The 24,872-nt window shown below is 49.7% G+C and overlaps 2 protein-coding genes and 1 pseudogene across 2 annotated transcripts; 1 reads left to right on the top strand and 2 right to left on the bottom strand.

Moving 5' to 3' along the window:
- Nucleotides 1-6,027: 6,027 nt before the first annotated feature.
- Nucleotides 6,028-6,708, top strand: LOC121838220. The gene has a single exon (XM_042294317.1). It carries the CDS (start codon nt 6,028-6,030, stop codon nt 6,706-6,708), a length of 681 nt encoding a protein of 226 aa, XP_042150251.1.
- Nucleotides 6,709-21,927: 15,219 nt separating this feature from the next.
- LOC120847906 lies at nt 21,928-23,050 on the bottom strand (annotated as a pseudogene).
- A 553-nt stretch (nt 23,051-23,603) lies between these two features.
- LOC120847905 (uncharacterized mitochondrial protein AtMg00860-like) lies at nt 23,604-24,224 on the bottom strand. The gene has a single exon (XM_040219842.1). The coding sequence runs from the start codon at nt 24,222-24,224 to the stop codon at nt 23,604-23,606; it is 621 nt and encodes a 206-aa protein (XP_040075776.1).
- Between the last annotated feature and the right edge of the window lie 648 nt (nt 24,225-24,872).

The raw sequence follows: 24,872 nt of genomic DNA, 5'->3' as shown, positions 1-24,872 counted from the left end.
AGCTCAGCAGAGCCGTTTATTGAGAGAGTTTGGCCATACATTGGTTTGAATAGGCGAGCACCTCGGGGCCAACCACAGTCCGCGAAGCAGCCCCTAGCGGTGGTCGTGTGCTCTAAATCTGTGACACGACTAATTTAAGCCGTTTTAGCGTCGCTAGAATGGAAAGGTTTAGCTCTTGGTGACTTAAAACTTGGGCCATGTGAAGTTTTCGTCACGCCAATATTCAAGTGTAGAATAAACGAACGTGCGCACCAAACCAGGGCCGACTCGCTAGAAACAGCGTCTCAGCTGAGACGGGGAAAGAAAGCACTGCCAAAGCCAGCGCACGAGCCGAGCGATACTCCGCGTCTCAAGACGCTCGGGAGCCCCACCCTTTGCACTGTTTTCTTTCAGCCAGTCCAAGCTAAGACGCTGTTCTAGCAAGCCGGCCCAGAGCAAAGTGTCACCGATACTCCATCGTCACAAACATCAGCAGTGCAGACAAAAGCGTGGGCACGAGCGTGTGGCTTTGGAAAGTGCCTCCTATGCGCGAGTTCTCGTACAAACAAAAGCATTTCGCTGAGCTATAGGCTCACGCGCCTGCGTCTTTGTCTTTATAGCGGACGTTTGTGGGATGGAATAGAGAGGCCGAGATTGATCGCTTATATTTCACGCTTTAAATGTCGCTCGCAATATTGTGACGTCGCGGTCTCCTGATTGGTCGACGCTGTGTCCTACCTTTAGTTTACGCTCTAACCGCGGGGGGGTTTTTGGCGGTGGCGGCGGCGTTGCTCCGCCTATTGTCCAAACGCTCCTAATATACGGCTCTGTAGCGGGGGGAGGAAGAAGTGATTGTGAGTAGAAACCCTTTTCGTCCTGTCTGTGATTTATTTCATTAACAGGTGCCCGGGGTTCTCTCGGGTTACCCTGTTCGCCTAAACGGCACTGTAAGGTGGCCAAGTCACCTACGAGTGCAAAGATGAGCTCCATCGGGAGGCAGTACGACGGCATTTGATGGCCGGGTTTACAAGACGACATCGGATTCTTCTGACTACAAGGTTATACTTCCAAGACTACCGCAAGGTATGCTCGTCACCAACTCACTATTCTTACATGCTGACATCACCGGAAGGCCGTACAAGGCAAGCGACTTTAAGGACGGAATATTTTTTATCGTTGATCGGAAGGACGTCCTGGGCTTAGGCCAGTATCAAATGAGCCACGTATGGATGGTGACCTTCGGAAATGCTGCAGCAAAGCTCAAGATCAAAGCTTACGAAGAGTTCATTATCAAAGGAAAAAGGTGCATAGTAATCGATCCATGCAAAGAAGAGATCGAGATGAAGCTTTTATGGCTGCCCATTCCTATGCCAGACTCCGAAGTAAGGAAGGTTCTAGAGCCGTTCGGGACAGTGAAGGACATGAGAAGAGAAACGTGGAGATTTTCAGGACTCGAGGATCTCCAAACAACAACCCGAGAAGTGACCCTCGTCCTGAAGCAGGACCTCACGGTGGACAAGATCCCACACCTCTTGAACTGGTACGGGTCCAATACGCTCGTCGTCATTCCTGGAAGACCACCGCTCTGCCTGAGGTGCAAAGGAATCGGGCACATCCGCGGGCAATGTTTCACACCTCGCTGCACGCAGTGCTGGAGATTTGGTTACACAAATGACGAATGTGTAGTGACGTACGCCTCAAAGCTCCAGGGAAACGCAACACCGGACGCTGATCATAGCGAACATATTATGGACGTGGAAGAAATGTTCAATGAGGAAGTCGAACGTACGCAAACGGGCGATGACTCAGCAATCCAGAACAACGACCCTCCTTGCAGCCTCAACGAAAGCCCATCGGAGGAACAAAGGTGCAATGAAAGCGCCTCCCCAACGCCGCACCCAGAACCAACAGAAGCTACTGCAAGCAACGGGAAAGAGCTGAGAAAGCAATCCCTGCAAAACACGAAGGTGGCAGAGACCAAGAAGGAAGAACACCATTGCAAAAGAGCCAAGGTTGACACCAGCGAGAATTTGACGGGAGAACCGGAAGCCATGAATATCCTGCTGGACTCCACCGAGCCGCAAATACGGCTGGAACCCAAATAACAGCGGGTGAAATCCAAATTCAAAGACCGAAAAACAATCTCCCCGGCAACTTCCGAACTCGACCCAAAGCATGTATAGGAATCCTCTCACGAGCACCCAGATAAGTCGCTCCACAATTTCCACCATAAATGTGCGAGGGATAAATTCGAAGAAAAAACAATACCAACGTTTTCGTTTTGTACCAAAAAAAAATGACAGCGACATTGTGACCCTGCAAGAAACAAAAGTATCCGAACAAAACACCTTATTTTCGGGATGCACTTTGTGGAAGGATACCTACGATCTGTTTCACTGCCCTGCTGTTGATTACTCTGCAGGGTGTGCAATTCTATTTAAGAAAGATCTAAAGTACAAAATGTGTAGTATTCTCGAAGGGGCTGACAGCGGTCGTCTAATGGTAGCTAACATTATTTTGCAAGATCAGCCCTGGCGCATAATTGTTGTGTATGCATACAATAACGCAGCGCAAAGGGAAGGCCTTTTCTGTCAGGTTAGAATTCACGCCAACACGAGATTTAACGTGATTCTGCTTGGGGACTTCAATTGTGTAATAAATAAGAAAGATAGAGTTCCATCCATAACCATCGTAGATCTAAGCGCTGAAGCCTTAAAAGCATTGGTTCAAGAATGCAACCTGATAGATTCAGCAACAGATCACGCACTCTGTTTTACACACTTTCAAGGGTCTTCCCATGCTCGTTTAGATAGAATATATATATCTGGGTCAGTTAATACAGCACTAAGTGGCTACAACGTGATCCCTGCATTCTTCTCTGATCACTGCATAATGCAAGTGCGTGTAGGTATAAAAACACCCCAGGGGGAGAAATAGAAAACAACCGGCTTGGTCCCTTTGGAAACTGAACAAAAGGCTCCTTGAAAATGACAACTTTATAAAAGGTGTAGAATCAGCACTAGAGATACTTGAATGCACCAAAGAAGGATGGTGCCAAAAATGGGAATCTATTAAATTGGAGATAAGAAAAATTGCAATAGAAATATCATCAATTGTTGCGTATCATGAAAAAAAAAAAGAAAGGCGTCTGAACAATGACATCCTTTACCTGTACAGTTTGGAGTGCCAAGAGCCCGGAAAATACAAGGATGAAGTAAATAATATAAGACCACAAATTAAAGAACACGATAAAATACGCTATGAAGGAGCTGGTGTAAGAACGCATACTTTGCAATTAATAGGAGGGGAACAACCAACAAAAAGATTCCTTAACGTGGAGAGAGAATATATCAAGAAGAAACGGATAACGACATTAAACGAAAATGGTCGCGCACTGAACGATGAAAAGGAAATAGAAGATGCCTTAGTTTCGCACTACGAGAATTTATTTGCTGCAAGACCACATTTTGTACCAAACCAAATGAAGGACTCCCTCTTATTAGACCTACCAAAACTTGAACCAGATATGACTAAGATTCTAAATACTCCTATTGACGTGGCTGAAGTCGAACTGAATATAAGAGAAATGATGTCTCGAAAGGCAACAGGACCAGACGGTTTACCGGCCAGTTAAAAAAAAAAATGGAGCAAGAAGCTATCACCCATACTCTTAAAAGTTTTTGAGGAATCATACCGACACGAAAGCTTACCTCCATCGTTTCGGAAGGCACACACAGTACTGATTCCGAAGCCTCGAGATCTAGACAAGAGTCGATGAGTAGACGGTTATCGACCAATAAGCTTACTAAACGGCGACTATAAAATTTTTGCAAGGATACTCGCCGGACGCTTACAAAGCGTGATAACGTTTTTGGTTGGAGACCATTAGACGTGTTCCATCAAAGGGCGGAATATTGTCACGTGCCTGTGACGATTATTACGGGTGGAAGAAGAAAAGAAGCGGAAGGGAACGAGCGCGTTCCAGAGAACGGCGAGCGCGAGAAGAGGATGGCGAGTGCGAGAAGAGAACGGCGAGCGCGAGAGGAGAAGCAGCAGTGAAAGCCAGGGTCGGGCCGCGACGCACGGTGACGACCAGAGCTCGGAGGGAGGACCAGCTGCTACGGTCGGCGACGCCTGCTACGAGCAACTGCAGGGGGAGTACGAGACACCGGCTTCTGCATCATCACATCAAGCGGCGACGCTCCGCAAGGCACCGAGAAGAAAGACTTGAACTGAAGGCAAGGACGGTAGCGGGAACGGGCTATGAGTGTGCTGACGTGACTTTAACTGCCTTCAGTGTTTTGCTTTTCGTATTGCTAATTCTTTTCCTATTGTATCGCTGCTGACACGTTCCTATCTTCATTCTTGTAAATATCTCCTTTCTTTTTTTTTTATCCTCTCACGGATGTCGTTTCTCTCTTTTCCCGATTGACGATGACAATTTGGCGAGCCTGCCAGGATTGCATTAATCCATTAGCCTGATCTCGTTGGTCCGGAGGAGAGAGTACGCGACCATGACTGGGTCCGGGGTTGTAGAGATTGATAAATTGATGGCGGCTGGAAGGGAACTAGGATACACTGGAGAGGAGCTGAAGGTCTGGGTTGAGAGGGAGAAAAATATTCAAAGAGAGGAAAGGCTGCAGGCACGGGAGGCGGCAAGAGAAGAGCACGCGGCGCAAGAACGCGCATGTCAAGCGGAATGTGTCCGACTGGATAAGGAGCGGGAAGTTCTACAACTCAGAATCGCTGCCTGCAGGAAAGAGGAAATCGCGAAGCGCGAGGGGAAATGCGACTGGATTTTCTGCAAGGAAGAAACTCGGACATCGTCGGCAGACTCTCAGGTGTATGAGAACTGTGACCGCCGATTTAGGAGTTGAAACATTTTACGGGATAGGGAATATCATTCAATATGTCGTTTGATGCAAGAATATCCTCCTTTAAGTATTCCTGGAACAAATTTGAGATCTGATTCAAAAATGCTAGACCGCGTCTGTCTACTCGCCTTCGCAAAGGTTGTCATATTCTTGAATATTAAGAATCATTCCAATCGTAATCAGACGACATCCCATGTGCCAAACGTTTTCTTGAGCTTGTCATCTACAGTACGAAGGAACCCTTTCAATTTCATCTCTCGGCCAATAGTCGTAGGGACCAAGAAACCATGGGCGACCAGACGGGCATATTTAGAAAGTCATGAAAAGTAAGAATTTCAACTGAGCATCATCAATATAAAGGAAGCAGAACAGAACTAAGCATATTGTCAAGCTCTTAGTGAACATATGAGTTTAAAACAATGAAGAGAGATTTGACTATGGTGGTGTCGCCAGTACAACCGTTGGAGCAATCGTCCGAGCACACCTCGAGCGTTTCCGCTGCTGCCCGAGATGCGCGGGGCTTTTTGGTAAAGCCCCACTTCTTCTTTCTTCCTAACAGCTATCTCCCCGTTGAAAGAGGGCCGGTTCGCCGGGAATGCTGCTAGGGGAGTTGGCGGTGGTAGCGTTTCAGTCGGGCGACGTGGACGACATCAGTAGGTTTAGAGCGGTTGTCCCGGGGGGGAATGACGGGAGTCACTTCATATATAGATATTCCAGGGGGCGCTGTGCGCAATCGGCCTACTGTTGTAGCTGCTACCTTCCTCTCTCACAACATTCTTCAGTCTCAACAAGCTCAGTGAGAAATATTGTTGACTACTCTGCTTATTAGCAAAGATAGATGTACCTTTGTTAGGCTGTGATATCCATCCAGAGGCGAAGACAAAAAACATGCTCAAGTTATTCATCCTCCTCATTTACAGATTTTACACCAAAGCAATGAACAGATACAAAGCAGCAAGGCGATAACCGTATAGTGACACAGACAGATGCGCTAGGCTCGCAATGCTGGTTCTCACGAGCGCCAGCCTCTGCCAGCGCTCGTGGCTTGGGAGCCAGGAAAATAAAGAGAAAGAAGTTGACTCTAGCCAAATTGCTCTGGTTCGGACGCCTGCATTTTTCCTCCGGCGTTTATAGAACACCGCCGACAAATTGGTGACCCGGACGTCCGACCAACATGAACCAGAGTGCTGCTGGCACCTCTTCCAACGGCGACGGAGCTTTCTCCACCGTCCAACTCCGCCTTCCAGCCATCTGGGCGAAAAACCCTCGGGCCTCGTTTTCCCAAGTGGAAGCGCAATTCCACCTGTGGCACATCACAAGCCAGAGCGCCCGCTACTACCATGTGGTTTCCGCTCTTCCCCCAGAGGTGGCTGATGAGCTGGACGACGTACTGGCGTCTCCCCCTCCCGACGACGCCTACAACTACATCAAGCGGACGATCCTCGCTAGGAAGACGGAGTCAGAGGCTTCAAGGCTACAGCAGCTCCTGAACACAGAGGAGCTGGGCGACCGTCGACCCTCTCAGCTACTTCATCGCATGCGCCAGCTGTTAGGTGAGCAAGCTTCGGACACGAACACTCTGATTCTACGGGAGTTGTTTCTCCAGCGCTTGCCACAAGGCATTCGCATGACGCTTGCACCAGCCACCGATCTTCCACTCGATCGCCTTGCCGAGATGGCTGACCGCGTCGCGGAGTATGCTGCCCCCGCCCTATCAAGCGTCACGAATGACGCTAATCAGTGTTCCGCCATGCGAGCCCTTGAAGCCCGCATCGACGCCCTGACAACCGCCGTCGCAGCACTCGGCACAAAGAGAAACGACTCGAGACGTCGTCGGAGAAGTAGATCCTCTTGACGTCGCAGTCCTTCACAGCGACGGACTGACGTCCTCTGCTGGTACCACCAGAAATTCGGTAGCGACGCACGTAAGTGCCAACAGCCGTGCGAATGGCAGGGAAACGCTCCGGCCGTCACTAGAGGCGGCAAGTGACGTCGGGCCAACAACAAGCCGTCTGATGAAAATAATCCCTGGAGAAGGGGAACAAGAGGGACAAGGGACAAACATAAATCTCCAAACACAGCTAGGTGACTGGTGAGCGACCGAAAAAATCCGCCTGGTCCGGGTATCGAACCCGGGACCTCTCCATTACAAGTGGAGCGCTCTACCAACTGAGCTAACCAGGGGTTAGACGTCAGTAGAGCAAACGGGTTTTATCAGCTGCCACCAGTCTAACACCAACAAGGGTGAAGCTTGCAATTTTATGTTATAATCATAATGCAATTAAATGCAAAGGGGCAAGCGAGCTGGACAATAATGATGAAAATAATCCCTGGAGAAGGGGAACAAGAGGGACAAGGGACAAACATAAATCTCCAAACACAGCTAGGTGACTGGTGAGCGACCGAAAAAATCCGCCTGGTCCGGGTATCGAACCCGGGACCTCTCCATTACAAGTGGAGCGCTCTACCAACTGAGCTAACCAGGGGTTAGACGTCAGTAGAGCAAACGGGTTTTATCAGCTGCCACCAGTCTAACACCAACAAGGGTGAAGCTTGCAATTTAATGTTATAATCATAATGCAATTAAATGCAAAGGGGCAAGCGAGCTGGACAATAATGATGAAAATAATCCCTGGAGAAGGGGAACAAGAGGGACAAGGGACAAACATAAAACCCGGACCAGGCGGATTTTTTCGGTCGCTCACCAGTCACCTAGCTGTGTTTGGAGATTTATGTTTGTCCCTTGTCCCTCTTGTTCCCCTTCTCCAGGGATTATTTTCATCATTATTGTCCAGCTCGCTTGCCCCTTTGCATTTAATTGCATTATGATTATAACATTAAATTGCAAGCTTCACCCTTGTTGGTGTTAGACTGGTGGCAGCTGATAAAACCCGTTTGCTCTACTGACGTCTAACCCCTGGTTAGCTCAGTTGGTAGAGCGCTCCACTTGTAATGGAGAGGTCCCGGGTTCGATACCCGGACCAGGCGGATTTTTTCGGTCGCTCACCAGTCACCTAGCTGTGTTTGGAGATTTATGTTTGTCCCTTGTCCCTCTTGTTCCCCTTCTCCAGGGATTATTTTCATCATTATTGTCCAGCTCGCTTGCCCCTTTGCATTTAATTGCATTATGATTATAACATTAAATTGCAAGCTTCACCCTTGTTGGTGTTAGACTGGTGGCAGCTGATAAAACCCGTTTGCTCTACTGACGTCTAACCCCTGGTTAGCTCAGTTGGTAGAGCGCTCCACTTGTAATGGAGAGGTCCCGGGTTCGATACCCGGACCAGGCGGATTTTTTCGGTCGCTCACCAGTCACCTAGCTGTGTTTGGAGATTTATGTTTGTCCCTTGTCCCTCTTGTTCCTCTTCTCCAGGGATTATTTTCATCATTATTGTCCAGCTCGCTTGCCCCTTTGCATTTAATTGCATTATGATTATAACATTAAATTGCAAGCTTCACCCTTGTTGGTGTTAGACTGGTGGCAGCTGATAAAACCCGTTTGCTCTACTGACGTCTAACCCCTGGTTAGCTCAGTTGGTAGAGCGCTCCACTTGTAATGGAGAGGTCCCGGGTTCGATACCCGGACCAGGCGGATTTTTTCGGTCGCTCACCAGTCACCTAGCTGTGTTTGGAGATTTATGTTTGTCCCTTGTCCCTCTTGTTCCCCTTCTCCAGGGATTATTTTCATCATTATTGTCCAGCTCGCTTGCCCCTTTGCATTTAATTGCATTATGATTATAACGTTAAATTGCAAGCTTCACCCTTGTTGGTGTTAGACTGGTGGCAGCTGATAAAACCCGTTTGCTCTACTGACGTCTAACCCCTGGTTAGCTCAGTTGGTAGAGCGCTCCACTTGTAATGGAGAGGTCCCGGGTTCGATACCCGGACCAGGCGGATTTTTTCGGTCGCTCACCAGTCACCTAGCTGTGTTTGGAGATTTATGTTTGTCCCTTGTCCCTCTTGTTCCCCTTCTCCAGGGATTATTTTCATCATTATTGTCCAGCTCGCTTGCCCCTTTGCATTTAATTGCATTATGATTATAACATTAAATTGCAAGCTTCACCCTTGTTGGTGTTAGACTGGTGGCAGCTGATAAAACCCGTTTGCTCTACTGACGTCTAACCTCTGGTTAGCTCAGTTGGTAGAGCGCTCCACTTGTAATGGAGAGGTCCCGGGTTCGATACCCGGACCAGGCGGATTTTTTCGGTCGCTCACCAGTCACCTAGCTGTGTTTGGAGATTTATGTTTGTCCCTTGTCCCTCTTGTTCCCCTTCTCCAGGGATTATTTTCATCATTATTGTCCAGCTCGCTTGCCCCTTTGCATTTAATTGCATTATGATTATAACATTAAATTGCAAGCTTCACCCTTGTTGGTGTTAGACTGGTGGCAGCTGATAAAACCCGTTTGCTCTACTGACGTCCAACCCCTGGTTAGCTCAGTTGGTAGAGCGCTCCACTTGTAATGGAGAGGTCCCGGGTTCGATACCCGGACCAGGCGGATTTTTTCGGTCGCTCACCAGTCACCTAGCTGTGTTTGGAGATTTATGTTTGTCCCTTGTCCCTCTTGTTCCCCTTCTCCAGGGAGTATTTTCATCATTATTGTCCAGCTCGCTTGCCCCTTTGCATTTAATTGCATTATGATTATAACATTAAATTGCAAGCTTCACCCTTGTTGGTGTTAGACTGGTGGCAGCTGATAAAACCCGTTTGCTCTACTGACGTCTAACCCCTGGTTAGCTCAGTTGGTAGAGCGCTCCACTTGTAATGGAGAGGTCCCGGGTTCGATACCCGGACCAGGCGGATTTTTTCGGTCGCTCACCAGTCACCTAGCTGTGTTTGGAGATTTATGTTTGTCCCTTGTCCCTCTTGTTCCCCTTCTCCAGGGATTATTTTCATCATTATTGTCCAGCTCGCTTGCCCCTTTGCATTTAATTGCATTATGATTATAACAAGCCGTCTGTTTTTCGTCACAGACCGAATAACGGGCCGCCGTTTCCTCGTCGACACAGGAGCTGAAATGTGCGTAATTCCACCTACACATGCAGAGAGGTAACGTCCATTGCCCGGTTCGCATCTCGTCGCGGCAAACGGCTCAAACATTCCAACATATGGCAGACAATCTCTGACCCTGGACTTAGGGCTTCGTAAGATCTTTCGATGGATTTTCATCATTGCTGACGTGACCTACCCCATCTTAGGCTCAGATTTTCTTTCACACTTCGATCTGGACGTCAGCATGCACCATCGACGCCTTACTGACAGGAAGACTCATCTGGCTGTCAGCGGCGTGTCCACAACACTACCTCCCCTTTGCATCCGGAACATCCTGCCTCCTTCAAGATTCTCAGACATTCTTAAAGAATTTCCTGAAATCACGAAGTCCTCCAACATGGCAGAGCCGCCACCGCATGCAGTGACACACCACATCGTCACTTCCGGCTTTCCCGTTTTTGCTCGCCCTCGTCGTCTGTCTGGCGAACGCCTGCAAGTAGCACGACGAGAGTTCGAGCATATGATAGAACTAGGCATAATTCGACCATCCAACAGCTCTTGGGCATCACCACTCCACATGGTTCCTAAGAAAGACCCAGGGGACTGGAGGCCGTGCGGTGATTACAGGGCGCTAAACACCCATACACAACCCGATCGCTACCCACTGCCTCACATACACGACTTCGCCAAACACCTGGGAGGAACCTCTATATTTAGCAAAATCGACATGGTGAAGGCGTTTCACCACATCCCGATCGAGCCTGCAGATATTCCGAAGACAGCCATCACAACACCATTTGGCCTCTTCGAGTACGTTCGCATGCCTTTCGGATTGAGAAACGCCGCGCAAACCTTTCAGAGATTCGTCCACGAAGTTCTTCATGGACTGCCTTTTGTATTTGCCTACGTGGATGACTTGTTGATCGCGAGCAAATCCCACGAGGAGCACACAACACATCTGCGCCTGCTCTTCGAACGCCTCCGCGATTACGGGCTTACAATCAATGTGGCGAAGAGTACCTTTGGTACTACGGCACTGGAATTTTTAGGGCACCTCATCACTCCCGATGGCATCGAACCTCTCCCATCTAAGGTGCAAGCCATACGAGACTTTCCACAACCCAAATCTCTACGTAAGCTGCGGGAATTTCTGGGCCTCATTAATTTTCATCGGCGCTTCATCCCACATTGTGCACAAATCATTCAGCCTCTCACAGACTTGCTCCGAGCTCCGAGCAAGTCCTCGGCACAACTATCATGGACCACCAGCGCAGTGGAGGCTTTCACCGCGGCCAAGCAAGCCCTCGCCGATGCCACACTACTCGTGCATCCCATGTCAAACGCCCCGACGCGTATCATGGTAGACGCGTCCGATGTTGCTGTCGGCGCGGTCTTACAGCAGTACGGCGAAAATGGGTGGAATCCACTTGGATTCTTCTCACAAAAGCTCAAACCTGCAGAGACACGCTACAGCACGTTTGGACGCGAGCTCTTTGCAATTTATGCGACCGTTCGGCACTTCCGGTACTTCTTGGAAGGCCGAGTTTTCCACGTGCTAACTGACCATAAGCCCCTGATTTACGCATTCGTGGGAAATCACAATTCCTACTCCGCCAGAGAAATTCGACACGTCTCGTATATCTCCGAGTATACTACTGATCTACGCTATGTCGCCGGAACGGACAACACGCCAGCAGACGCACTCTCACGCATTGACGGTGTTTCAACACCTCCTGTTGTCAGTTTTTCGGAACTGGCCTCCGCACAACAGGAAGACTCCGAGCTGCAAACGCTACGAGCGTCCTCTACATCTCTGCAGCTCCAACCCGTCACACTGCCACTCGCCAACTGCGAGCTTGTCTGCGACGTGTCAACCGGCACACCTAGACCATACATACCCGAACGATTTCGACAAGCCATCTTCCATTCCATTCATGATCTTAGTCATCCGGGCATTTGTGCAACGCAACGCCTCGTTACGGCACGATACATCTGGCCCCGGATTAATGCTGACATCCGTCGATGGACCAAAACATGCAGCAAATGTCAACGTTCCAAAGTACTTCGACACACGAAGACACCGCTGCATGCATTTCGACCTCCAGATGCCAGATTTGACCACGTCCACATTGATATTGTGGGACCTCTACCATCGTCAAGCGGTTTCCGATACGTTTTGACATGTGTGGACAGGTTCACGCGATGGCCGGAAGCTGTTCCGCTCACCGACATAACAGCGGAGACAGTCGCCCACACCTTCCTATCTACATGGATCGCGCGGTTTGGCTGTCCGTCCACCATCACGACCGACCGTGGCCGACAGTTTCAATGTAAATTTTTCACAGTCCTCACCAAGATCTTGGGCGTACGCCACGTACACACCACTGCATACCACCCTTCATCCAATGGTATGGTTGAACGGCTCCATCGCCAACTCAAGGCAGCACTGATGACGAAAGAAGATCGTGCTCATTGGGTTAGCCACCTTCCTCTCGTCCTCCTGGGAATCCGTTCTACCTTCAAAACAGACATCGCTTGCACCTCCGCCGAGCTGGTCTATGGCGCTACGCTTAGGTTGCCTGGAGAATTTCTCACACATGTACCATCGGAAGATCGTGACATCCCGTCCTATCTTCAAGAGATGAGAAATTTCTTTTCCTCCCTGCGGCCAGTGCCACCCAGACAACAGACTTCACGGCAGATTTTCATTAGCGACGACCTCCACACCTGTACACACGTATTCGTGCGAAGAGATGCTGTACGAGCACCCCTCACGCCACCATACGACGGACCGTATGAAGTTCTTTCTCGAACAGAAAAAACCATCACGGTCAACATCAACGGACGTCACGATGTGGTCACGCTGGACCGCGTGAAACCTGCCTATTTAGCTTCCTCCGTGACAAATCCTGTCGTTTTCCCGCTTGAACTGTCCAGAGCAACTACCCAAGTCACCAACACCCGCCAACATCCTGGTTCCAAAAAGATCGTTTCGTGGAGCACAACCACAACTTTTGCTCCGCGCAACTAGGGGGGGGGGGGGGGGGGGGGGATCCTATAGTGACACAGACAGATGCGCTAGGCTCGCAATGCTGGTTCTCACGAGCGCCAGCCTCTGCCAGCGCTCGTGGCTTGGGAGCCAGGAAAATAAAGAGAAAGAAGTTGACTCTAGCCAAAACTCTGGTTCGGACGCCTGCATTTTTCCTCCGGCGTTTATAGAACACCGCCGACAACCGCTAAGGCTTCTGAACGGTAGGAGGTGTGAACAATTAATCTGCAAAGCGGACATTTTTTTTGTGTCAAACATATTTTCTCCAGATTTTTTTTTTGTCTAGGTAACTGTTAAATTTTAGCACGCCAATTGCTCACAGCGCACCCGCGAGCTTTTATTCCGGAGCTCTCAACGAAGGGGGAGGAGGAGAGGGCAGTGCACGGAAGTCTAGAGCGTTTATCTAGCGACCATAGCTCTGCGGAAGCAAACGTATTATCAGGTCTCCCTGTGTTGGAGCAAGGTTCTGGTGCTGAACTCACAGACATATTCACTACATAGAGGCTAGTCGCGATATGTTTGGCGAAACACGACGCTCTGGGTGGTCTTTTAGCCAAAATATCACTATGGCATCTTGAGTCGGATCACTCCTACCTACATTATTGGAAATAAGCTTAATGTCCGACTGCCAAGTTTGACGGTCTTGGCAGCTTTGGTATAAGGACGCAATGACTACAATCTTCCACACTGCTTTATATACTTACCAACGAAATTGTCGCTGGCAATTGATAATCATGGTCATCACGTCAGAGATAGGAACCTTGGTTTGTCGTCGCCAATAGAAGTGATGCGGTAGACATCGTATTTAATATATCAGGAATAAACAAAGAATAACGATATCAGGTCGTTCGTAAACTTACTCAGGGGGGGGGGGGGGTCCTTTGCACCACCTAATTTCTTGTTGCAATGACAATGCGCCTCTCTCCTTTAAAAGGGCCACCACGAGCATAAGTATCAGTACCTGCATTCTGTATTGTTTTCAAAAAAGTGCTCAACATTTTGTCGCTGACAGTTGGAAGTGTTTAGAGTGCAAGCGATCTTGCCGGCCTTCCTGATTGATGCCTGCTGTGCACACACGCCCCATACCCGGAACAAGCACAGCAGCTGCGACAACTCTAATCTCCATGGACTGTATACTCAGGACCAAAAGCGATGGTTCACTTCAGTCATGCCAAAAGAAATCATAGTAAAAAAATTTATTTATTTGACTTCGTTCTGGTGTTTCGTTTTGCCGCGACAGCTGTCATTTGGCAGGTTTCCTAGTGGATCCGGTGTATGATTTCACTGTGTGATCTGATAAAGATCATACTGTAAAATTGTTACGAGAAAAGTTTAAAGATTTTAAAATTTTTCTAAAAGAAAAATCTTGAGGAAAATTTTGCGAAAAAGCGGTGGACCGTGACGCTGCCACGTCGCGTGAAACGCATTAATGCTAATGTTTTGCGACAATTAATCCACTAAATTTAACAGGGCAACGCGTGACAAATGATTTTATGTTCAGTGTGTCTAAAATCTAGGTGATTTAAATTGCGCTCTTAACAATTGTGAATTTTATTCTCCCTCATAATTTCAATGTTTGAAGTTGTTTTTCTTTCTTTTTTTCTTGCTCTAAATTATGAATTTATTTTTGGCGCACACGGTCCAACACTAATACCAGCCTAAAAATGCGCCTAACCTCGCATCCAAAGATTTAATATTACAAACAATACATCGTCTACCAATACCAGCATATAATTCTTATTGTCTTGAAGCGTCTTTTTTTTTTATTCAAAGAATAAAACACATATTATGAATTTAACTTCGATGAAGTGCGTTATAATGGAGAAGGCTGAGATTTCGGTGGCACGTCAGAAACCGCCCAGATGTGCTAAATTATGTCATACCTCCGACCAGGCATAAAAGGTGTTTTCTCTTTGTTTGCATATAATGTAAAAAGTTGTAGTATAATTATTTTAAAAGGAATTCCATCACTTTAACCGCATCTTCTTGCATCTTCCGCAGTGCAAGCGTTCACCGAAATAAACGCGTGTCGAAAATACAGAGCTCTAAAATGTTTTGGCGAATACTTTTATGTTGCTGGGTTCCTTCAATGAAAATCGTGCTTGACATACCACTAACCTGAACTCCCCATATTGAAAGGTTCGAAAAGAAACTAAATATTCACAAACACCGTAAAATTTAAAAGTGACTATTCATGTTGTCTATCCGCAACATTTGGACTTCAAATGATGAAAATAATCCCTGGAGAAGGGGAACAAGAGGGACAAAGGACAAACACAAATCTCCAAACACAGTTAGGTGACTGGTGCGCGACCGAAAAAATCCGCCTGGTCCGGGTATCGAACCCGGGACCTCTCCATTACAGGTGGAGCGCTCTACCAACTGAGCTAACCAGGGGTTAGACGTCAGCAGAGCAAACGGGTTTTATCAGCTGCCACCAGTCTAACACCAACAAGAGTGAAGCTTGCAATTTAAGGTTAAGATTGTAATGCAATTGAAATGCAAAGGTGCAAGCGAGCTGGACAAGAAATGATGAAAATAATCCCTGGAGAAGGGGAACAAGAGGGACAAAGGACAAACACAAATCTCCAAACACAGCTAGGTGACTGGTGCGCGACCGAAAAAATCCGCCTGGTCCGGAAATTATAATAATAAATTTGGACTTCATCTCTACAACTTCCTCATTGTTGATTTACTACGGGATGCGTAAGCAATCCGAATTGTCTCACAGGTTTGGTTAAGATTGAAGTACTCACCTCCAAAATAATGTGAATCCCATTTAGGACAACAGTCTGTACTAATGAAAAAAACGCCACTTTGGTGGCTTCGAGGTGAAGCGTCGGCCTAGCATACTCAGGTGCGGCTTTGAATCCCGGGGTAGGTACCTGCAATCTGACGGAGGCTAATTGCGTATAAGGCACCATGTAACCGATATTTCAGTTGCATCTCAAAGCATCCAAGTAGCCGAAATTAATCCTCAGTCCTTCGTTGGGGCGTTCCAGTAAAGCTTCGTTGGTGTGCCATGTAAATTTCTAAAATGTGATATAGAATTAAAGCACTGGGTGCTACCCTCTAATGTCTTCCGTTCAACGACACACTGTATAACGCTCTCAGGCTGCGTACATCCCCAACCCTGATTTAATTAATTTAAACTTCAATCCTTTTAGGAGAGGAGTACGGGGCAAGAGGGGGGAGGCTGGCAGAGTTTCAACGTCAGCAGCATTTTGAGCTCGAAATTAATTCTGTATTGTTATCGACGAGATGAAGGCAATTTCCCCGCAGGGGGCACCTGTGAAAGCAGGTGTTTGGAGAGTGGCATCTCCACGGACCCCGAGCCCCGCAGGGTGTGCCTGCACCTTAGGTGCAAGGTGCTTGATGAGTAGCGTCACCACGAACCCCAGCCACCATACCCGCACGCAGGGGGCACCAACTTTAGTAGGTGCTTGGTAAGTGGCGTCACTACGAACCCCGAGCCATGTGGGTTCGCCCACGCACGTATGGCTGTGCGTGGCCTAACCCGTGTCCGGGGAAAGGGGGACCGTGGTGGTTGAGCTGAGCCCGGGGATCATTTGAACCCTTCGGGGCCCCCCGGGCGAGGCAATACACCGCTTCGGCCCCTGGTTCTCGTAGACGGGTGTCCTGGCGTGGCCCGAACAGGATGATTCAGTCAGTCGCCTCTTCTACCCTATTCTTCCTTCTTGCACTTTTCTTCCTACCTCTTTCTCTTTTGTTCTACACTCTCTTCCTTCCTTTTTGCACCTCTTTAGGCGGCAAGGGCTAACCTTGAATGGAAACAGGCAGGACCTGTCCCTGCAACCACACTGGAGTGTAGTGCCCGGGCAGCACTGGTAGAGCAATTGTGTCAGCCAAGCCTTCCTTGCTATGGCACATTACCTACCCCCTTGTTGGGCTTCGTGGTGGGCGGTGCACCTGGGCACTGAATTTCTCTCTCATCTCTATGGGTCTGCACAAAAAATCCTTCCTTAATCGGCCCCCGAAAGGAGGTCGCACCAAAGCTTCTACCTCGCACGAGACGCATTGTACTCCACCTAGTTTCCCGAAATTCTTGGTACTCCACTCTGAACGTGACAAACCACTCTCGAAAAATGTCACAATTTCTTGTTGCAAAAGTCCTCGAGAGTGTGGTTGGAAAAAATTTCAATGCTAAAAAGCTGGCATCTGGCGATTTACTTGTAGAAATTGAGACCAGCCACAAGAGTTCGGGGTGCCTTGCACTCAACTGTGTGTCGGACTGCAAGGTTACCGTGACACCCCACAAGACATTCAACACCTTTAAGGGGTGATCTCGAAGGACGACCTTCTGGAGGCGTCTGAGAGCCAAGTAGTGGAGGGCCTTTCTGACCAGGGGGTTGTAGCTGCAAGGCCCATCTCCTTGCGTCGTGATGGCCAAGAGCTGAAACTAGGCACATGGTGCTTACCTTTGAGTCCACCACACTTCCCGAGTCTTTGAAAGCTGGATACCTCTACTGCAGAGTTCATCCGTACGTTCCAAACCCCAGATGGTGCTTCAACTGCCATAGATTTGGACTCGGCTCGCAGAACTGCCGCGACAACGCCACATGTGCTAAGTGTGGCAAAACTGACCACGCAGCAGACTCTTGCTCCAACGACGCAGTCTGAGTAAATTGCAAAGAGCCCCACCCCGGTTACTCCAGATCGTGTAAGACGTGGAAAGATGAGAAGGAAATTCTTACCCTTAAAGGGAAACTGCGCTTCATTTTCGGTTGTTAGCAAACATTGCGACTCTCTTTAGTATCATCTAGAGAGACCGAATGTCAAATATTATAACGAAATACCACCTAAAAGATCACTAAACCGGCCGACAAAAACTGAGATGCGCGAAGTCACCAAAATCCGCTAATTTAGCGGGCGACGTGCGGCGCAGACAACGTTGTATTTCCGTTTTGGCTGACGTCTGTTGCATACGCAGTTTTTTTCTTGGTATTTTCTTTTCCAGGGAGAGCTTACCAGGCGGCGCTACGGACGCGCTCCCCCTCTGAGCAAGCAAAGAGGCAAGGCAGACGAAGAAAAAAAAAAAAATGACCGAGAACAAGAGAAACAAAAAAGGGAGAGAGGGTTGCACGGGATGAGTTTCTCTGACATACGTGCCACCGGTGTCAACAGACTAACCGCCTGGGTTGCCGCCTACATAGCCTGCTTCGTCGCTGCTTGCGTTGCCTGTTCGCCGCCCGGGCTCGGCCAATACCACCTGCTAGGCCCGCCCTCCCTCCTCTCTGCTCGTCCTTCCCCTCGCATCCGTGTCTTTTCTGGGGTACCACTGGTAGATCACGTGACCCATTGTATTCCACGTGGGTGCGTATGCAACTGATGTTGAGGGTACAATGCTGCCCGGCTGTGCCGAAGTTTCAGTTTCGGTCTGCGATTATGGTAAATAACAAATCGCACGAAAAATATTTTGCTTTCAATGAGACAAACGGTCTAGGGTTGTTTTGAAGTACTTTTCACGCTTATATCACCCACTATCTCAAAATTTCCGAAATCGAGCGGAGTTGCCCTTTAAAGGGAAAGAAAACCTCTTTTTGCCAACCGCTTCGGTGCCGATTTCTCCCAACCGCGTTCACGAACCGCGAAGCGGCAACCAATCACACCACGACGCTGGCGTGACGTCAGTGGCTTTTGAAACAATATGGCACCTGTCGCTGGTGAGGCGTCAAAGGCGCTGTAGTCCAAGCGTTACAGCAGACAAATCAACGGAGAAACGTGATGTTCACGTCCGTCACTTGTATCCGCCACTAAAAGAATTGACTCGTAATTTTAACGGGCTTCGCACCGGTGATTTGGTTCGGGTAAGAGTTTGTTTATTATTCCGGGTGCCACAGCCCGAAGCCCGCCGACTTGTTAGTCTCTTCTCGTAGAACGTCGGAACCCACCCCTGATCTACTGAAACGTCAGCTTTCCTACCCACGATAGTCGCGTGAACTATTGAAAGCTTTCGACACCGTGCATGACCAAAACGGTGGCCGATAGAGACGTCATGAGCCTGATTGCGTAGTCAACGCACTACCGCGGAGCGGGCAGGGTACCTGCGCTAGCTCGACCTGTAACGTTTACTACTAACAAATAAAAAAACAATGGAAACATTTTTAGGGAATAAGGTGTACGTACCAGACGATGCAGAGGTAATCCCTATGTCGTTTATTTGAGCTTAAAGTCAAACAAGCAGTATACTCGATCGACGTGCGAGTGACGAGAGGAGAGTCCGCCAGCAACGAAGCCACGACCGGCCAGCACCGAACACATTCCCCCGCATCACGGTTCACATCACCGCTCACAACTTCGAAAATGATAAGAGCGAACGAGGGGGGAAAACGGGCCCTCTATCCGGAAAACAAGGTCAGCTATTCATGCGGGCAGAGTCCACTTCGAAGAAAAAGGTCGGGGGCATCCTGTTCCGAGTCAGCAAGGCGCGCCTAGCTGGGATTTGCTTGTGGGCAAAGTCGAGGGAATCACAGGCGAGTTTTGGGGGTCCATGCCTTTTTTTCCGCTGCCTGAACTCGTGATGTGCGCGAACATACCGAAGAAAAACCTTCAGAGTGCCAAAATAGCAAAATTTTTGCTTTGGATCGCGGGTTAAAGTGGATTTGGGATTGCAAAACAGGGTGGCCATACGCAACTCTCAAAAGATCACGCATGATCGCCGAGAAACCGCCAACCGCCTCTCGCCAACCGCCAACCGCCTCTAGGTGTGTCTGAACGGGGTCGCTCGCGAACCGCATCCGCAACCGCTTCGCAAACGCGGATCCGCTTACAATGTGAATGCGCCAGTGAGAGACCACCAGCCGCCAAACTTTTAAAATTGGGCGGCGAGAGCCCCCATCTAGCAACGAAAAAAGAAAGTGCTAAATATTTAAAGAAAAAAAGTGAAAGCCGTTTACCACTCCCTGTAACGCCGAATTGGAGCGCAGCTCTTGAGGAGGAGGAGGGGAGGGTACTGAGGGCCACGTGTTCTCGGGGGGGGGGGGGGGGGGTCACATGACACCCCCGAGGGCACGTAACCTTGGTGGGGTCACCTGGGGGCAATCACGTGCCCCCTCAGAAGTAACGTGACCTCGGGATGTCACGTGACTCCCCAGGTCACGTGACCCCCCTGGTCACGTGACCAAAATTTTTCCGCTAGATTTATCGGGGAAATTTTTTCCACTAGATTTAACGGGGAAATTTTTTCCGCTAGATTTATTTTTTCCGCCAGATTTAGCGGGGAAACTTTTCCGCTAGATTTAGCGGGGAAATTTTTTCCGCCAGATTTAGCGGAGAAATTTTCCCGCTAGATTTAGCGGGGCGAATTTTCCGCTAGATCTAGCGGGAAATTTTTACGCTAAATTTAGCGGGGAAATTTTTTCCGCTAGATTTAGCGGAGAAATTTTCTCGCTAGATTTAGCGGGGCAAATTTTCCGCTAGATCTAGCTGGAAATTTTTACGCTAAATTTAGCGGGGAATTTGTTCCGCTAGATTTAGCGGGGAAATTTTTTCCGCTAGATTTAGCGGGAAAAAGTTTTCCGCTAGTTTTAGCGTGAAAACATTTTCCGCTAGATTTAGCGGGGAAATATTTTCCGCTAGATTTAGCGGAGAAATTTTCCCGCTAGATTTAGCGGGGCAAATTTTCCGCTAGATCTAGCGGGAAATTTTTACGCTAAATTTAGCGGGGAAATTGTTCCGCTAGATTTAGCGGGGAAATTTTTCCGCTAGATCTAGCGGGGAAATTTTTAGGCTAGATTTAGCGGGGAAATTTTTCCGCTATAGCGGGGAATTCCGCTAGATTTTGCGGGAAATTTACCCATAATGCACAGCGCGGTTACGCCGACGCCGACGGCGACGCCGACGGCGACGCCAACGGCGACGGTGACGGCGACGGTGACGGCGACGGCGACGCCGCTCAAGCCGGAAACGGGCGCCTGAGAGCTGCGCTCTAAAAAATGAAAGACGTTTACAACTCCCTGTGACGCCGAATTAGAGGGGAGCTCTTGAGCAGGAGGGGGGAAGGGTACTGAGGGGAGGGTATACCCCTCCTCCCTCCTCGTCCTCTTCCTCCCCTCGTCCTTTAAGCTCCTCCTCTCCTCCTCCTCCCCTTCTCCTCCTCCCTCCTCCTCCCCTTCCTCCTCCCATCCTTTCTCCTCCGCCCCCTCCCCTGGCCCTCCCCCTACAAGTCATGCGCATGATGACCAGAATAACAGGTCACAGACACGGGGTCAAGAAGACGGACCAGATCCGGCTGACCCAAGCACTCGTCGTGACCTGCACTATCTACCCAACTCCGTATCTCAACTTGCTGTCGAAAGGTAACGGCAAGATGGACATGATCATCCGCAAGGCATGCAAACTGGCACTCTGGGTGACGCCGTACGCGGCGAATTCCAAGCTCCTGCAGCTGGGCGTGAACACACGTTCCAGGAACTCGTTGACGGGCACCTAACCAGTGAGCGTGGGAGCGCCTGGCCCTCACACACAATGTGAGGGAGAGCAGGGAGGCTGGCACTTTCATGAAAATAACTTTAATAATGGACGAACCGACTACATGCGGAAGGTGCGTGTTCGTCCCTGCGCATGGCCTTGCGCGCCGGCGGCGAGAGAAGATCTGACCCTTCGTGCGTCGAGGTGGCTTGCTTCGGCAGCGACGTGGGTCTTGGACGAGTGGCGCCCTCCCTCGGTGCACGATGTTACTGCTCGCTGATCCGAGAAGGGGGCGCTCTCACATTCCACCCCTGATTTAGAGGCCCAAGTCTCTTGGGTGGCACTGGGTAAAACATCAAGTCCGAGAGGTTAATCCAAGACATAATCTTGTAAATGAAGAGGGCGACGGGGCTCACTTCGTGGGCGCTGGCCCTCCAGTAGTTGGGGTGCCGACGGGAGAAGCTGTTGTGCACTTGGGCTGGGGAACTCTTCAACTTGGTTGGACTGCTCTGCGGTGTGGCTCGGCTGGTCCATAACCAATGGAGAGACAAGGGGGACATACGTACCTCTTAATACGCGAGACGTGCACCGTCCGAGGTTGATTTAGTAGGCGTAGCCCCGTGCCGGAGACGCGAAGGGCCCTACATGTGGTGGGCGTAGACTGCTCAACAAGCCTGTACACGCCTTTGAAGCGTGGGGCCAATTTCCCTAGAGGCAATGGAGTTAGTTGTTTGACACAGACGAGATCACCAACTTGGAAGTCATGGGAGCGGTGGGTGCTGTCGTAATGCTTTTTTCGCACCAGTTGTGCAGTTTCTGAATTGGCTGCTCCCTCCTCTCGTTGCGTTGTTGCGTCAATGATTCGATCTATGAGACTATACTGCTGGCGATCGCGATGCTGTTGGAGTGGGACCTTCAGCACATAGCCGTACAGCAGTTGAAAAGGGGAAAAACTTGTGCTTGCACTCATCGAGGTGTTGACGGCGAAGGCGGCCTCCGGAAGTTTGGCAGGCCAGGACAACGGTTCCAAGGCGCAGATCTTACGCAAGACTGTCAGCAGTGTTCCGTTGCTTCTTTTGACGAGGCCATTGCCTTCAGGCCTGTAAGCAGTGGAGTAGTGTAGCTCGACATTGTGCAGCCGCATGAATCGCTTCAACTCTGCCGATTCGAAAGCTGATCCATGATCAAAGAGGCAATGGTCTAGGGTGCCATAATTGTAGAATGTCCGATGCAAATGCTGTATAACATCTCTTGCAGATGTGGACGACACTGCTCCAGGGGCAATAAAGCGAGTTTCAAAGTCTATGACATTCAAGATATAGCGGTAAGATTCACTGGGAGGCATGGTGACATGATCCATGGCGATGATGGAGAACGGGATGTTCGACGTGGGCATCCTGCCGAGGAGACCAACGTTGCGGGAAGTCGGGCGATTGTATTGTTGGCAGGTCTGACAAGATGAAACATAGCTATGTACTGTTTGTTCCATGTTGGGCTACCAGTAGCGTTCTTGAACTTTGTGGAATGTCCGATCGGTGCCAAAAAGGCCTGCCGAGTCATGCAGTGCTTGAAGAATAGCTGGGCGCATCACCGTCGGAGCCACAATAACGTAAGCTCCTGACGGTGACCGGCGGTACAGGATGTTCTCCACCGCTATGAACTCCTGGGACTCTTCGTTGGGTAAACTCTGGAGGATTCGAGCACAATCGGAGTCCTCCAACTGCATGGCAGATAAGGACTGAGGTGTCTGCCTAGTGGCACATGACAAGCGTGACAGATGATCCGCTACCACATTCTGTCGTGCCGGGCGATGTTGCACTGTAAATTCGAACTCTACCAAGTCCATCAGCATGGAAATGAACCGGCGAGAGGGCTTTGCACTTCTAGTCAAACACGCCACCGTCCAATTGTTTGTGATGAGGGTGAATTTCCTACCAAGCAGGTACTGACTGAACTTGATTGTGATTGAGCAATGCACTGCAACACATTCCCACACGTTGCTGCGGAGTTTGCGCTCGTCGGGCCATAGCCTCCTCTATACGGAGAAAGCCTGGCACATCGACGACGGAGCCATAGAGAGCGCGGCCGCAGGAAAAAGGAGAGGAGGAGCGCGCCGAACGGTGACCAATATGGTAGCGCAGAGCAGAAAGGGCAGACCTATACTCCGTTTCACCTTCAGTCCGAGCGCAGCGGACGCTAGGAGTAATCCCAGCCAATCCAGCGTGGAGAGATAGTCATGTGACCTTGAGCTCCCTGTGTCCCTCTGCCCAACCGGCAGGTCACGCGATTTTCTCCCGGCTATGGTCGGGCGTAAGGGCACGGCTTGCGTAGACAATGACAACTTCCCTGTTGCCTTGGATTTGCGATAGCACAGCTCCGATTGCAAATACTGAAGCATTCGTGGTTACTGTTGTGGGAGCGTCCGGGTCAAAGTGGGCGAGAAGAGGGGGCTGCGTGAGAGCCGTGCGGATGGCCTGGAACGCCTGCTCGCAGTTTGGGGTCCACTCAAAGACTGGGGATTTAATCAGGGCTTGTAGCGGGGCTACAATCTTGGAAAAGTCCTTAATAAAGCGGCGGTAGTAGCTCGCCGTCTGAACCCATGAGAGGACTTGTTTTTGGTTCTGCGGGTGTGGAATGCGACACATGGAGGCGGCTTTGTCTGGGTCGGGCTGATGACCTTTGCTTGAGATTACGAAGTTTAGAAACTTGATTGTCGTGAGGCCAAAACGACACTTGTCCAAGGAGTCTTTGAGACCACTATCTTGGAGCCGCTGGAGAGCTTCTTGAAGAAGAAGGGCAAAGGTTTCGAAGGATTGGGCGTAGACAAGGACATCGTCAAGGTACACTCTGATACCCGACTTGTCGGGGCGAGGCTGCAGGTCTTGGAAGACTGACTGCATGATGCGTTGGAACGTAGACGGCGCATTCTTGAGGCCAAACGGCATTCGAGTCCACATGTAGGTGCCGTTGTGCGTGATGAATGCACTTTTCTCATAGTCTTGGGGCGGAGGCTGACTAGCCAGTACGCGCACTTCAAGTCCATGGATGCAAATTTGCACATCCGGCGATGTCTTGGATGATATCATCCGCGAGAGGCAAGGGGTACACTATTGTGATGGTGCGGTCATTCAGAGGCGCATAGTTGACACAAAGACGTTTCTTATCTCCTCGAGATACCACGACAACAAGAAAAGCCCACGGGCCTGATGCTGGAAGAACAATTCCTTGGGCCATGAGCTTGTGCACTTGCTTTTCAAGAAACTGTCTGTCTGCAGGAGCATACCTGTATGGGCTGCAACTGTAAGGCAAGGCGTTTGCCAGTAGGTCGATGCGATGTTGCATGCCCATGAAATGCCCCAAGTCGTCTTCGTGGTGTGCGAAAACCATGTGGTGCTGGGCTAGGATTTCTGTTATCGCAGACCGCTGGCTGACAGTCAATTGGTCTCCAAGCAGGGCTGGTGGGAGGTCCGGGTGAATGTCGGCTGGCTCGGTACCTGGTATAGCGGCCACGGGAATGTTACCAGGATTATTTTGTGGCATGGAATGGG

The sequence above is a fragment of the Ixodes scapularis genome, unplaced genomic scaffold, assembly GCF_016920785.2.
Source record: "Ixodes scapularis isolate PalLabHiFi unplaced genomic scaffold, ASM1692078v2 PGA_scaffold5__190_contigs__length_132052651, whole genome shotgun sequence".
Lineage (NCBI taxonomy): Eukaryota > Metazoa > Arthropoda > Arachnida > Ixodida > Ixodidae > Ixodes > Ixodes scapularis.
This window is presented reverse-complemented; position numbering and strand designations above follow the sequence as displayed.